At 28.6% G+C, this 14864-nt stretch overlaps 2 protein-coding genes across 4 annotated transcripts; both read right to left on the bottom strand.

Moving 5' to 3' along the window:
* Window positions 1–1115: 1115 nt before the first annotated feature.
* LOC136072671 (endosomal/lysosomal proton channel TMEM175-like) lies at window positions 1116–3977 on the bottom strand. The gene is made up of 2 exons (XM_065815487.1): window positions 3859–3977; window positions 1116–2951 (listed from the first exon to the last, which is right to left on the bottom strand). The coding sequence occupies exons 1-2, from the start codon at window positions 3874–3876 to the stop codon at window positions 1374–1376; spliced, it is 1596 nt and encodes a 531-aa protein (XP_065671559.1). The 5' UTR covers window positions 3877–3977; the 3' UTR covers window positions 1116–1373.
* Window positions 3978–5072: 1095 nt separating this feature from the next.
* Window positions 5073–8350, bottom strand: LOC136090107 (uncharacterized). Of its 3 annotated transcripts, none has more exons than XM_065816212.1 (7): window positions 8137–8339; window positions 7912–8054; window positions 6922–7371; window positions 6048–6229; window positions 5902–5966; window positions 5443–5540; window positions 5080–5294 (listed from the first exon to the last, which is right to left on the bottom strand). In XM_065816212.1, the coding sequence occupies exons 3-7, from the start codon at window positions 7091–7093 to the stop codon at window positions 5164–5166; spliced, it is 648 nt and encodes a 215-aa protein (XP_065672284.1). In that variant the 5' UTR covers window positions 7094–7371; window positions 7912–8054; window positions 8137–8339; the 3' UTR covers window positions 5080–5163. The 3 variants fall into 3 exon arrangements, with proteins under 3 accessions (XP_065672283.1, XP_065672284.1, XP_065672285.1); XM_065816213.1 differs by having other exon boundaries at window positions 7912–7983; XM_065816211.1 differs by having other exon boundaries at window positions 5073–5294; window positions 6922–8054; window positions 8137–8350.
* Between the last annotated feature and the right edge of the window lie 6514 nt (window positions 8351–14864).

The following is a 14864-nucleotide window of genomic DNA, read 5'->3' as shown; positions in this document are numbered from 1 at the left end:
TGGAAATCACCGGCTATAATTATATTACCGTTACCTTCGTAACTATTAATTAAACCTTTGACGATATCTAGTTGACTTTTGTATTCTTCCAATGATGAGAGGCTGTTCCGCGATGAGGAGAGGTATATTCCAATAACTATAATATTAAGTTCATTTTTTTCGAAATTTATTGCTAAAATATGGTCATCCTCGTAAAGTACTCTAATATTTTGGAATTGATTTCTTCGTATAAAGAACGCATTTCCGCCAAATGGTCGACCTTTTACATGTTTATTAGACTGATGGAAATAAATGGAGTGTGTTTTATTAAATAAATCTCTTATTATGGAGTATTCAAGTTTAGATATCCAATGTTCACATAAAAACGTTATATCATAAGGTTGTATAAGTGACTTTGTAAATTCAATGTTTGACTTAAGTCCCTGACAGTTAAAAGTACATATATCGAAAGTTGTTGAAGGCTTGTTTTCTCCTCTTATGCTGCTTGGATCCATTTTCAATTAAAATTTTTATCCTGGCTCCCGTTGGATACCAGATTTTGTTCACTGTTTTTGAAAAAGCGTTTTGTCCTAAAAGGTTTTACAATTATATTATTGTGCCATACCTCAGGGTTGAATATCTTTATTTTTTCCGAACTGTTTATTGTAACTCGAAACGATCTATTATACTCGTTTATTTTGTTTACGGCAACTAACAATGGCGTAATGTCTATTTCACTTATCATATAATTTTTAAGATCTTCTTCAGTAACTTGATTGCATATGCCTCCCACAAAGACATCAAATTTACGTACAATTTTTTTCGCCTGCAATGCTTTTATGATCAGTAATTTTAGTTCCAAAGATAGGCTCGACCTTACGGTACTTTTTTTCAAAAGATAAATTTTGGTGGCGTGCAACAGGCCGCACGGGTTTATTATTCTTACCAATTAAAACAAAGTTGTCATCTTTATTCCGTTCAATACTCATTTTCAGTTTTTTGTCATTTATTACGTGAGAAATTTTCTCTGAAGTTCTTGCGGTTGATTGCGTTTGAGCCACAACGTTGGCAAATGTTTTTGAAAAATGTATATAAATATAAATTTTGAAAAATTTATATAAATAATAACGAAAAAATTGTTGAACTTAACAAAATATACATTAAGTGCGTAACAAAATACAGAAAAAAAGAAGTTTAACATTTTCATTTTTGTAAATAAGAAAAATATACACAAATTTTTGCAGCTAGATTTTTTATTTTTTATTTTTTTTTTGCTGTTTTGTCATAAGAACCATTTCCTTCAACTATAACACAACAAAACGTATTTCAATAAAGTTTCAACAAGAAAAGTTTAATTTTTGTTAAATAATAAATTTGATCACAATACTGGATTGCTAGGGGCTTACGCACTTTTTATCCACAATTTTTAAGCTTTCGTATTCCGTTACTTTTTTACGTACAATAGGAAAACTATATTTCAAGTGAGGAACAGTCTTACCAACATGATTCATTAGTGTGAACTTCGAAACATAAAATGAACATATTGACATAAAAAACGTTACGTACAAAACATAAGGTGCAGCTTTACTTGATCCCAAACTTCCAAAAGTGCAGACTAAAGACCAGAACGGAATATTCAACACTTTAGTTAAGGTGTATAAATGCTGGCGTTTATTTGCTTTAAAATATGCAAATGAAGCCCATTGGTAGAAATATTTTGAACCAGTTAACAAACCATACAATAATATAAAAGAATTTGCAATACTTGAACAAAATACGATCATTGCAGAAAAACGAACAGCAATATTAGAATCATGATTCCCATTTGATGCAAATTTCAAAACCATGTTCGCTGCAAGAGGACAAAGGCAGCAAAATGCAAGAAATATTTTTTGAAAGTATAACATAATAACGTTAACAGTTTTTATTAAATGAAACACAGTATGGTTAATGTACCATAAAGCAGAAACCAAAAAAAATGAGGCAAGAAACGTTAAAAAATCAGGTTCCATGCGCTTCAAGACAGAATTAAGTCCTTCTTTAGCAACAACACTTTTTTCTGGAAATTCTTCAACTGTAATATCAAGTATAAGAATACACGCAACGATGGCAACAGCGGCATCGCTCATAATTTGAACGCGTTCCTTCAAAAGGTTGCCTTTAGAAAGATGCAGCAAAAACGAATCTTTTTCAGTTTCTTTAAATTTATTCAATCTTCGACTAATAAACCAATAAAATTTGTAAAATATTGGCATTAAGGTCAACAATGAAATAAACGCCCATGATACACCGTAATGGACAAAGCAAAACGCGCCAGCAATTATAAGTAAAATTATACTAAGTAATGGTCTAAATATCATTATTAAAAGTAGTTCTTGAAGATCCGATTTTGGCCATATTTTTAAATCAACGTGTAAAAGTTTTGGTGAATGGGTGGCGTACAATACTATTACAATATCTATTATTTGAAGAACACCTAGAATAACACAAGTTGTTAAAATTGATATTTTTTCATAAGGGTAATGTCCTTGTAATGCTAAGGAAAAAGGTAAAAAGGTAGTTCCCAACATTTCAAAAATAACCAGCGTTAAAAGAAAATCGTCTGCTCTTTTGATTACAATTGCTCGCATGTTTATATTTTCCCAAATTGTAAGAACAATTAAAAAGCCTAAAAAAAACATTATAAATTCGGTGTGCACTGAAAAAATAAAATCCGACAGAGATTGAGCGTCTTCTTTTAGTTTTAAATTTTTTAACGGTAAAACAAGAAAAGTTGCACAAGTTGCCATTATTGCATCAGAGTATGCAAGCATACGACTTACTGATACGATATCGCCTCGATGATGCGTTTCTGGTAGCAGCTCATCTACATGGTCGTCATAATAGTCTTCCAATTGTTTAAATTTACTTCTTGATCTAATCATTTTTGTTTCATTAATACACTTTTCGCTGTCTTCAGAATTCATATTTTCCTTAAAAGAAAAAAAAGTGTTTTAAATATAATTTCTGCAATACTCTGTGACAAATTAACTTTTATATAGATGTATATATATAAAAAAATGAATAATCCTGTTGTAAAAAAAAAAAAAACATTAACTAGATGATCTTTTTCTTTTATTAGGTAAAAAAGAACAAGCCTCACTCAAGAAAATTAGACTTTACACACAAGTGAATATTACTAACGTCACGTAGTTTTATTTTTAAGTATTATTAAGAAATGTTTACTGTTTTTTTCGTTGTTTTTTTTGCCATATAAATTTATTCAAATCATAAAGCATAAGTATAATCATAAAGCATAGTATAAATACAAATAAAAGGGAAAGAAGAAGACATAGTTTGTCTTATCACCAACCCCCTTAGTCTATACAGTAAATATAAAATGACAAAAGTTAAAAACGTAACACTACATAGTATAAAACGTTTTTCTAAAAAATTTATAAAACAAAAATCATAGGTCTTAATGTCTTAGTTTAACTTTATGTTTTTGAATTAGTTGAGAAAAATTTTGATAAAAAAAAAGTATTTAGTATAATAAAAACTATATTATTAAAAAGCATGCAAGCAAATACGCATAATCCTGAAGCTTTTTTACACTAGCGTATATGTTGAAATATCTGGATAATTTTTATAAATCAAGTATTTTTATAAAACAAGAATTGAAGCAATAACAAGTGACACGATTCTTACTAAGACCGTCAAGCTCATAATGACAAATCTCTAAATATTGGGTAAGTTTATCGGTAGTAACCATTAATACTTCAGAAAAAGCTGAGCTCTACGTCGTTCATCAATAGTTTTTACTTCAATTTGAAAAAGTTCAAGTAGAACTTGACTCAAGTTTGCTTCTTGCATTCCACTCTTAAAGTAAGAATTACTTACGTTAGCACATCCGATCATTTTTTTTAAACAAAGTTAACTCAAAGTGTATGTCAGCTTTTTACAACTTATGTACTTTTGTTGAACTAATATTCTTACAAAAAATAATTCTTTAGTTTGTGTTTATTGTTTAATTAGTTATTATAAACAATTAAATAATTAACTATGACAATTAACTTTTTAAGCTATTGCTTTGTGATACAGTGTTAATTAATATTTAGTACGTATTTTAATTTATGATATTTCTTTTTTAATTTTATTTTTTAATTTGTTATTATCTAGGGAATTGCAGCTAAATAAAAGATTGTATAAAAATCAAACAACTTATTAAATTTCTTTATTTAGAAGACCGTCAATTAAAAGGTGATTTTATACTTAGTTAAAAATGATTTAAACATAGAAAAAACATTTTTTTCATAAGTTTTATTGCTTGTGCACTAAAATTCCCAAAGTTACTTAAAAAAACATTTAAACCTTGTATTTTACATAAGCACCTATTTAGCACAAGTATTTGTGTTTAATCGACGAGGAAAAGAACTCTTGATAAGTGGAAATAAATAAATATAGCATAGAATTCTTTCTACATCGCACTATGTCTCAGAATGATCAAAAAACGGCAACAAATTTAGACATCGTAACATCGTAAGTAAACATGTTATATGTTGAAATAACAGTTTTTTGGTGTAAGTAAGCTGTAAGTCATTTGGATGTCTTAACCACTCCTTTTAAGTTGCAATCACAAAAGAACTTCTTTCAAATCTAATTATAGACAAAATGCTTGCAAAGAGTCAAAAACTCTGTTCATATGCATCCCATTCTACTGATCTCCACATTGATCTCAACAGACAGCAAGAAATCCAAATGGATATAAAAAACAGATTGACTTAAAAGTGATGTTGGCACAAGATAAAACTTGTACTTTAATATTTTTCAGATCTCAAGATGCTAACCCAGCAAGCACAAAAACGTTGATACAAACGTTGTTATAACGTCGCGGTACTCGTTGAACTGACGTTGAAAGTTAGTTGAAATAGAAACAAATTATGACGTTGTTTTTGTCAACGTTTAACGAACGTTGCGGACAGACGTAAGAAACACGTTGATTTTACGTTATATAAACGTTATTTCAACCTACGTTGGTTGTTCTTACCAATTTAAAACAACCAAAATAAATTTTAGGCATATAAAAAACATCTCTTGAAATAATACAACAAATAATATGTATATAATTCTTATTTCAAAACAAATACTTCACAAATTAAACTTTTTATAAATATTGGTTGTCTCAATGCTTACAAATAACTTTCGTTACCCCGGAGTGCGTGGCGAGCTCTTGCACCCACCTCCGTTTAGCCTATCAGGAGCATATTTTAGATAATCTTTCAAAAAATCTCTAACTGTGGATCTCGTACTCTCTGCATAAGTCGCCAAATCCGAATCTAAAAATAGAACAAGGGTTAATTATTTAAAAATTTTATCTGACATATTTTAATCGGAAATCGATCTGTAGATTGCTTACAGCTAGTTTCATATCAACAAGACTAAGAAATTTAAGGGCTATTGGTCATATAAAATTTAAGCAATTACCAAATACAGCATGATAAAATTTTGTCTTTTCGAAAGCTTTCTTTTGTCCTCTCTTACCTGCCATACTAAAATTAGCTCGAAGACTATTTGACATTACCCTAAAAATTGCAGAAAAGAAATAAAAGTCTCATATGCACAAATTAATCTTTAAATAGAAATAAAAATATCCAACAGTTTAAATTTTAATGAATATATTGTCTATATTTAATATATACATTAATATATGTATATATTGTCTATATTTGTCATTATTATTACATATGCAAGTGTTGTGTCTGAATTTCAAAACCGTTTCTAACTACAAAATGGTGGTAATATAAATATAATATCATTAGTTTTAAAAACATTTATGTAAAACATTACCACTATAAAAGTATTTTAAGAAAAGCAATAATAGGAAAAACACTTGAGAAGCACTTGGGAGTTTACATCTCCCTTATAGTAAAAAAATGAACTTACAGTTGCATGATGCTTTTTATGCTTGTTTTGTAATTTGCTCCACCGACTCGACTAATTTGGTTGACCTAAGATTTTGCAAGTTTCAAGTACAAATTTTATTAAATTTGCTTGGTTGTTTATAAAATAATTATAAATAAAATACATACAAGTAAATTAAACACATCTTCATTTGAAAATATTTTGTTCTCAAAGTCATCAAATTCTTTTACAGTGTTTAAAAGAAGTAATAGATTGTCATCTTGAGCAGCTTTACATGTACATTGAAAATGATGGCTATTTGCAACCGATTTTATCTCACTAAGCAGCTGAATCACCTTGTATTGAAATCCTAATTTGATTTAAAAAAATTAAAACCATTAAGTTTAATGATATATATATTTATGTATATATATATATATATATATATATATATATATATATATATATATATATATATAGTGTGTATATATATATATATATATATATGTGTATATATATATATATATATATATATATATATATATATATATATATATATATATATATATATATATGTGTATATATATATATATATAAAGAGAGAGAACCCTCGGAATTAAGGAAAGTGAGGTCGGCAATAATTTGCTGACCTCAATTTTTTCGAGGTCGGCATCAGGTCATCAAAAATAGAAAATTGATTCAAAGATCTTACCATAAGACGTAGAAACAAAGTTGGCAACTTTTGCTGACCTCGTTTTCGGCAATTTTTGCCGACCTCAAACACTTGAAGGTCAGGATTGCTGAATGCTGATCCTAATTCCGAGGGCTATATATACACAGACATATATATATATCAACCCTCAGAATTAGGGTCGGCATTCGGCAATGCCGACCTAAAAGTGTTTGAGGTCAGCAAAAAGTATATACATATATCATCATCATCATCATCATCATCATCATCATCATCATCATCATCATCATCATCATCATCATCATCATCATCATCATCAAATATAACACATATATACATAAAAATAGTAAATACTACAAAAGTCATCTCACGTTTTTCAGAAAGCGGAAATTTACTTAAGAGATTTGAAGCTCCATCATTTCTTGTTGGTTTTGCAAAATGAAAATTTTGATGAGTTGACTCTCCCTCAGGTGAATGATAAACAACAGGTGGCAATTGGCTATGTGTTGAAGAAAATTGTACAGAACTCCTAAATCTTTTCATAGGTGATTGATAGTTTGAGGTAGATGATTGCAATTTCTTGGCATCGTTAATTTGATTTTTAGCATTACCTCTTGATGAATACTGTGAATATTTAGACACTGCTGACGGAGAAGATGATCTTGAGCAAGATTCAACCCTTGCACACACCTGATCAAATAAGTTGTTTATAGGAGAAAAATGTAACAACGAAGATGCGCCAGAATGCTGATAATTTTCTTTTGGTCATAAATTACTTGGGAATTTCGGTATTGGTATACTTTTATTGAAATTGACAGGTTCTATGCATAAATATATATTACTATAAATATAAAGATTAGGGTGGAGGAATTTTAAATTTTTTTTGAAATTTGATGTGACTGAGCTGTGAATTATTATCTTTTAATTAAAAAAGCTTACTTTTTTCTTTTCAACAAAATATGCAATAAAGTTATTTAGTACTGCAGTAAAGTTTTTTAGGTATATTTTGCAACTATTTTTTTTAACAAAAAATTTATATTAATAAAATGATTATTTATAAAAGTAGCAATTTATTCCACTTTTTTGGAGTCTAAGGTTGATAATAAAATTAGGAGCCGTATAAACTTTTGGGTTCTAAGACAAGCCTCAAGAACTCGTCTAAATGTAAAAATACTTTTTTACTTTTATAATATAATTAACAGACATCAGTTTGAGTCTCAGGAATATTGATTTTCGAATTTTTTATTTTCAATAAAAATTGTTCCACCCTTATACAGATACTTAAAATGAACCAATTCATTTTAAAGAAATTATAAAAAAATTTCATAAAAATGTTTATAAGTAAAAATAACAGTACATACTTTCAAAATTTATGCATTCATTTTCTTGCTCCTGGTCTGTTTGAAAATAATTTTCACAAACATCTTGATCGCCTAAAATAGGATTCATTTTATTTAAGACACTTTGACACTAAAGTTGTAGTTTGACCCTCAAATTTCTAAATCTAAAAAAATCTAAAAATGTCAATATGTCAATATCAATATATATAAAATAATAAAATTTAAAACAAAGCAAATAATAAAAACCTGTTAACTTTACTCGTACTAGTTGATACTTCTGCCAATCTTGTTGAGGTTCGGCTCTATCACGGAATAAACGTTTTGTATAAATATTTGTTGGATAGTAAACTGTTTTGTTGACAATCTAATTTGAAGGGACAACACCCTCAACCTCTTCACCATCCTCTAACAATGTGACATTTCTTATGACATAAATTAGTATGTAAATAGCTTATATACATATATATAAATATTGTATATATATATATATATATATATATATATATATATATATATATATATATATATATATATATATATATATATATATATATATATATATATATATATTATATATACATATATGTACATACTCACACAACACTTAAACTGTTATAAAAAAATTACATTCAGTGTTAAATGTATAACAAAACATATTTTGGTTAACTTTATTCATTATTATAATCACGTATATAATGATATATAATTATTAAATACTACACGTAAAAAGAAGAAAACTTTTAGTCTATGACCAATGAACTTCGTCCAATAGAGACACAAGTACAAAACTATTATCATTTGGTAAATCGGGTAAACTTGCCACTTTGCACTTAAATGCAGATCTATGCAAAACTTTCTGCTTCATACAAACATTACTTTGAACATAACCAATATTAATCTTTTTTGAATCACATGGATTTGTATACAAACTTTTTATTTGATAAGATTTAAGTATATCACACAAAAATAAATTGTTATGTAATATATCTTTGACACAAGCAAAATTGTTTGACTCAAGTAAAAACCAACAATCTTTCTCATTTATTGAAACAGTGGTGAAAATAGCTTTTGAAGAAAACAATGACCCTGATGTTTCTAACTCAGACAAATGCTTTACAACTTGTGCAAGTGGATTTTGGGATTTCTTAATAAACTTTTTTAATATGTACATATAATTCTCGAATGAGAAAGTAGATAATTCATGAAGATTTGTTTTATGATTTACTATGTCCTCGGTAAGGTGAATTGAAGTGTGCACATTATAAGATGTAAATGTTTGTCCATACAAAACTTTTGCCTCAAACACAAACTACAGTAATAGTTCATTTGCATAATCTAACATTACTTCTGACCTTTTTGATACACTCGTATATATAATTGTAATAGCTACACTAAGTGTGACAAAATGGGCATAGAAATCTTTTGATAAGGTTTTTTTTAAAACAGCCGGTCCAGTATAAAGTAAAAATTGACGAAACTCTGTTGCTTTCCATCTTTTGAAGTCTTCTAATGATCTAGGCTGCCTTGCAAACTCTCTTGGCATACATCCATCTAATTGAACAAGACTTCGAAGACTTTGAACAAGACTTTGAACAAGACTCTGAAATTCTACTAATTTGAAGTTGGAAAAGACAACATACTGGCGGACCAAATTTTAAAAACTTATAAGTCGTTTTACCACACCTAGACATATTAAATGCATATAATTTAAAACAAATTGATTCACACAACTAATGCCATAACTTATTAGAGGACTCAGTTGAAGCTGGTGTTCAGAATATTTTAGTAAACTAAACTTATCGTCAGTTCTTTTACAACAATCAAGTTCATGAAAAACCATTTTTCCTTTCCATTCACCTTGTGTTGTGCACCGCTCACAACTAAAGTAACCAGTGTGGCTTTTAATACACTCGAGAAATTGTCTTGCTGGAGCATCACATGTAAAATACTTTATTGAAACTAAGTATGATCGATCATGGTAAATTAAGTTATTGGTTTTTAAACAATCATACTTTGTTAAGAAATTTTTCATGAAGTCATCAACATTATTTGGCTTTTTATCTCACCACAATATAGTGCAACGATAAATGGGTTTAAAGTGCTAAACTTACAAAGAATAGGCCATAACTGTGTAGAAGAAGACTTAAACAAAGGCAAACCATCAATGTTTACAGTCAATTCTATTTTTTTTTCTGTGTAACCATTATTTTCATTCAAGGTTCTTATGATTCCAAAAGCAATTCCAATGTACACATAACTCCCTCCATATACATTCACACTTTCTGCAGACCTTGGTGTTTTTAGTAAGGTTCTTGAATCATTTGGTAGTTCATTGGAATGACCATGTTTAACTAGGATACCTAATACTTCATTTATTGCTATCTGTGTCAATCTATTTCGGGATGCCCAAGATGCCAGATCTTGCAATAGTGATGTTGTTTCCAATTCATTATATTGCTTATCAGATGAGTTCAATGTTTCAAAATCATTATTTGTACTAGATGCAGTTGTATCATAAGATCAATTACATGAGATATAAAAATCATCATAAGTACAAGAGGTTAATGTAACACCATTTCTAACTATTTGGTAACTCATATAAAACACTTCCACCATAAACATAACTGCCAACATTTTTATCACCAGAATAAACATCATTCTCACTTTCTTCTTCTAATACCTCGTTAACTAATTGTTTAACACTTCTCCATTTACTTAACCAAGATGCCATTTTATTAAATAAACTACTTTCTATAAACAATTTTTCAGAAGTAAAATGTTTAACTAAAACTAAGCATTAATGAAAACAAAGTTTTTAAATTTTATATAAGTAACTATTACTAACCTAAACTACTCAAAGCTAAACAACTTTTAATTAATTGATTAATAAATAACTTAAGTAGCATTAATTGATTTTTTAATAAGTATGCTGTTCTACACATTTAGTTATCATTAGTTAATAGTCAAAAGCACATCAATTATATTTCTTATGATATTTGTATATACACATAATACACATTAACCTTAAATTATATTAAAATACAATTTATCATCATCTTGTTTTAACATTATACGTTAAATTATTACTTAGCTTGAAGTGAAATGAATTTATTATTGTTATTATGTGTTGTAATGATTTTAAAATAATCCTCAATGCTGTTTTATTTTTTTTTAAATAAAGCGCGGATTTTTTTAATACAAATAAGCATGCGCTTCGTTTTTTTGAAAAAATTCTCCGTCTGCGTTTTATTGAAAAGTTCAAAACTCAGTTTGAGTTATAGTGTAAGGGCTAACCAAAATTAAAATTACATTCATAAAGTAATTATTAGAAAATACAAATGAGAAAAAATTTTTTTCTACGTTGACCTTACGTTGATGTAACGTTGAAAATATTAAGAAACAAGACGTATTTAAAGTTTATGAAATCAAACGCCAATAAAACGTTAGCATTACGTTATCTAGCCACGTTGATTATTTCGACGTTGATATAACGTTGGTATTTGGTGGATTGACGTCGTGACCAATAAACAACGAAAATCCAACTTTTAAATAACGTTGTGTGCTTGCTGGGAAACAAATTATCATGTCTCAAATGAACACTTTTAAACCTCTTGAAGATGAACTGAGTCCTGCAACTCAAAGCTGAAGACAATGAAAAAAACGCGATTTTTTCATATAATATCAAAAATTGCGCAATTTCAAACTCAAATAGAACCAAATATACGTTCATCTTCCACCATGATAAAAGAGGCGTTGACTAGGTTTTTGGACTACTTGATGGTTTCTTAATGTCTTGAATTTCGGAAAAACTTTGAAAAAAAATACAAATTGTAAAATCAATTTAACATCGATTAAGGTGACAAAAAGTACCTCAAACCACTTCCAACGTGCACAGATGTCGAAATATTGTTTTTTACAGCTGGATATATTCTCTCAAACGAAAGAAATAAAGTCTTTCCAGAAAATTTGGAAAAACTTTTTTTGTCGCAAAAATCTTCCATTTATTTGATTCCGCTATTAGTTATTTTTATTAGTTAATATTATGTTTAATTTATAATTAACTTTAAAAAACTATATTTTTATATTGACTTTCGGTTCTTGTTCCGTTTGAGTTTATGTTCAGTTTCGGTTCCGCTTATGAACAATTATAACATGTTTTCGGTACCGGTTTCAACAAAATGTCATTTTCGATCAATCGCTATTTAACGGGTACAATGTGCGCATGGATGTTTTAACGCGCATAACGTTGGACAACACGCGTAAAAAATTAAAATTAAAATTATAGAATCTAAGGCAAACCAAACTATTTTGATGCATTACTCAATTAGATATCCGAAGAATATTGATACAAAGGAAAAGAAACTGCATTTCAGAAAAAAATATTTTTATTTACTTTTCCACAATCAGTTGAAATTTCAAATGCAAACTGAATAACTTGTGCAATTTCGTGCGGCTGGATTTTTATAGTGTTTTTAATTACCGTAAAGAACAAAATAAAGTTGAAAACACGATGGGATTATGTGTGACTTTTTTTGCAGTTAACTTTAAAAGTAGAAGTTGATAAAAAAAAAAAAAGCACTCAGTTTGACCACTTTAATTATAGTTTTATATATACAAGTAAAAACACTTTTTTCGTATGGTTTCAATTTATTTTTTCAATAAAGATTTTCAACTTTGTATGATTTAAATTTTTTTAAAAAAAATAACAAAACTCTAACCATTTAAAAATTAGTCTCTAAAAAACCTATTCTCTGTATAAAATTACTAAAGAACCGGTAATACATATCATATACAAGATTTGTTCTCGTTTATACGATGCAGAAATAAATATTGTATTCTCAGAGAGAACAGTTTAGTTGATAAAACTAATATTTCCTAGTTGTTTTCTTTTGTAAAGGCAAATTCCAAAAGCTGTAGTCTTCTAAATCACCTCATGGATACCTACCAATAATTTTAAAATCACTTGCAAATATCATTGCTATTCCTCTTTCTATACTGTTTGAATTGTCAATGTCAAAAAATATCATACCGGCTATTGCTATACTATGCTCTATCTTTAAAAAAGGAAACCCATCTTTAAGCATAAACTATAGATCTATTTCAATGACGTGCATTGCCTTTAAAGTTGTAGAGTCAAAATACTTACTAATTAATGAATTTATTTTTGTTCATCATTGCACCTTTTTAAAGTTTAGATCCACCTGTACACAGATGCTTGCAACCTTAAACAAATAGGCTACTGCTGCCAATGACAAAAAAAAATGTTGATATTGTATATATATAGACTTTATATTTATATATATTGTATATATCGAGAAAACCTTTGATTCTGAAACTCATTCTAAACAACTAAAAAACGATGGTATTAAGTACGTATTGCTAAACTGGATTGCAAACCTTTTCACTAATTGTTCCCAATGTTCTTTGTGTGGTTACTCATATTCAAACAAAATTCTTATTAAGAGTGGAATAAAAGGACTGTCTTAGGCCCTATCTTATTTTTAATTTTAACGATGTAAACTCGAGTATCAGAGGTGATTGTGACATCAAGCTGTTTGTGGACAAACAAAAGCTGTATCAAGACAATGGAAACAACATCTTGTTAATATCTTAAAAAGATTTTTTAGAATGGTTAAATATTTGGCAACATAATATAGTAACCAAAAAAACTTTTATCTACGCTCTGGAAACAGCCCTGTAGCATTACATTCATACTCAATGAACATTAATTCAGCATTTGAATCCATTACATCTATTTAAGGTATCGGTATAATTATTTCTTTGGATTTTGAAGTTTTTCAAAAAACAGTGAAGTTAATCACTGTTTTTTTATTGCAGGCAAAGTACATTTTTTTACATACTTACTATTAAGATCTTTTATCAGTAGCAATTCCCAACTTTTGATGAGAGCCTACAAATTTTGTATTGGAGCTATATTCGAATCTTGTGTTTCAGTGTAGAACCCTTACCTTTTAAAAGATATACGTTGGATAGAAAATCCAATTCCAAAACATTTTACTAGTATTGTCTGAAAAAACATCTCATTCCTTCTAAAGATTATTCCTCAAAATTTAACACCTTCAATCTTGAATCTCTCAAATGCCGTTTAATAAAATTTGACCTCATAATACAAAACATAAAAAATTATTCACAACTTTGTTGATCTACCTTATTCTGAGTTGATGGCATGATGGAAAAAGATAGTTGACAATTTCTTTTTTCTTGCTTAGAGTGGTCCCATAATCAGTTCCAGAGGTGCAGTAATGTAGTAAAGCTGCGCTCGTTGTTCTCAATAAATTGATACTAACTTTTTTTGATAATTTCATGTAATTTCTTGCTTGAGAAACATTTCTGTTGAAACTACTATGGAAATAAAACCACTCCTTTTGTTGTTGTTGTTGTTACATAGTACCATAATCAAGGAATTTTTAACACGTATTATATTTTGGGTATGTCAGTACAACCTCTATAGATTAATCGTATTTAATTTGTTTGTGTCCGCGGGGAAATACCAAACGATCTTAGTGTGGTAATTTCGAACGTCTTAAGTGTCATTGATAACACACGGACCTCAGGCGGCCAGAACTTTAATGTTTCTTACTTTTCTCACATTTAATTTTAATAAATACATTGTTTTATTATTGCCCTAAGTTTTTATTTCATGACAAAATATATATAAAAATTGCTTTTAGGGGTTTGTGACTAAATAGTTAGACTAAATGATAAGCAATAAATATGATCGATTTTGTATAACTGGTGTCTTTAATTCGCATTCCCACTAAGGTGTTCGCCAATACCCCACTCTCCGCTTTACCACGTAACAGATTTAGTAACAACACGCAAAGATTTATTTTCTGCGAAAAAGTTTTAAGATATGGAATTCTCTTGTAATTTATATTGTTAACTCAGCCACTTTGACTTTGTTCAAATCAAAACTAAAAGTACAATGTTTATTACCACTGTACACGAGATAA

The sequence above is a fragment of the Hydra vulgaris genome, chromosome 13, assembly GCF_038396675.1.
Source record: "Hydra vulgaris chromosome 13, alternate assembly HydraT2T_AEP".
NCBI classification, from domain to species: Eukaryota; Metazoa; Cnidaria; class Hydrozoa; order Anthoathecata; family Hydridae; genus Hydra; species Hydra vulgaris.
This window is presented reverse-complemented; position numbering and strand designations above follow the sequence as displayed.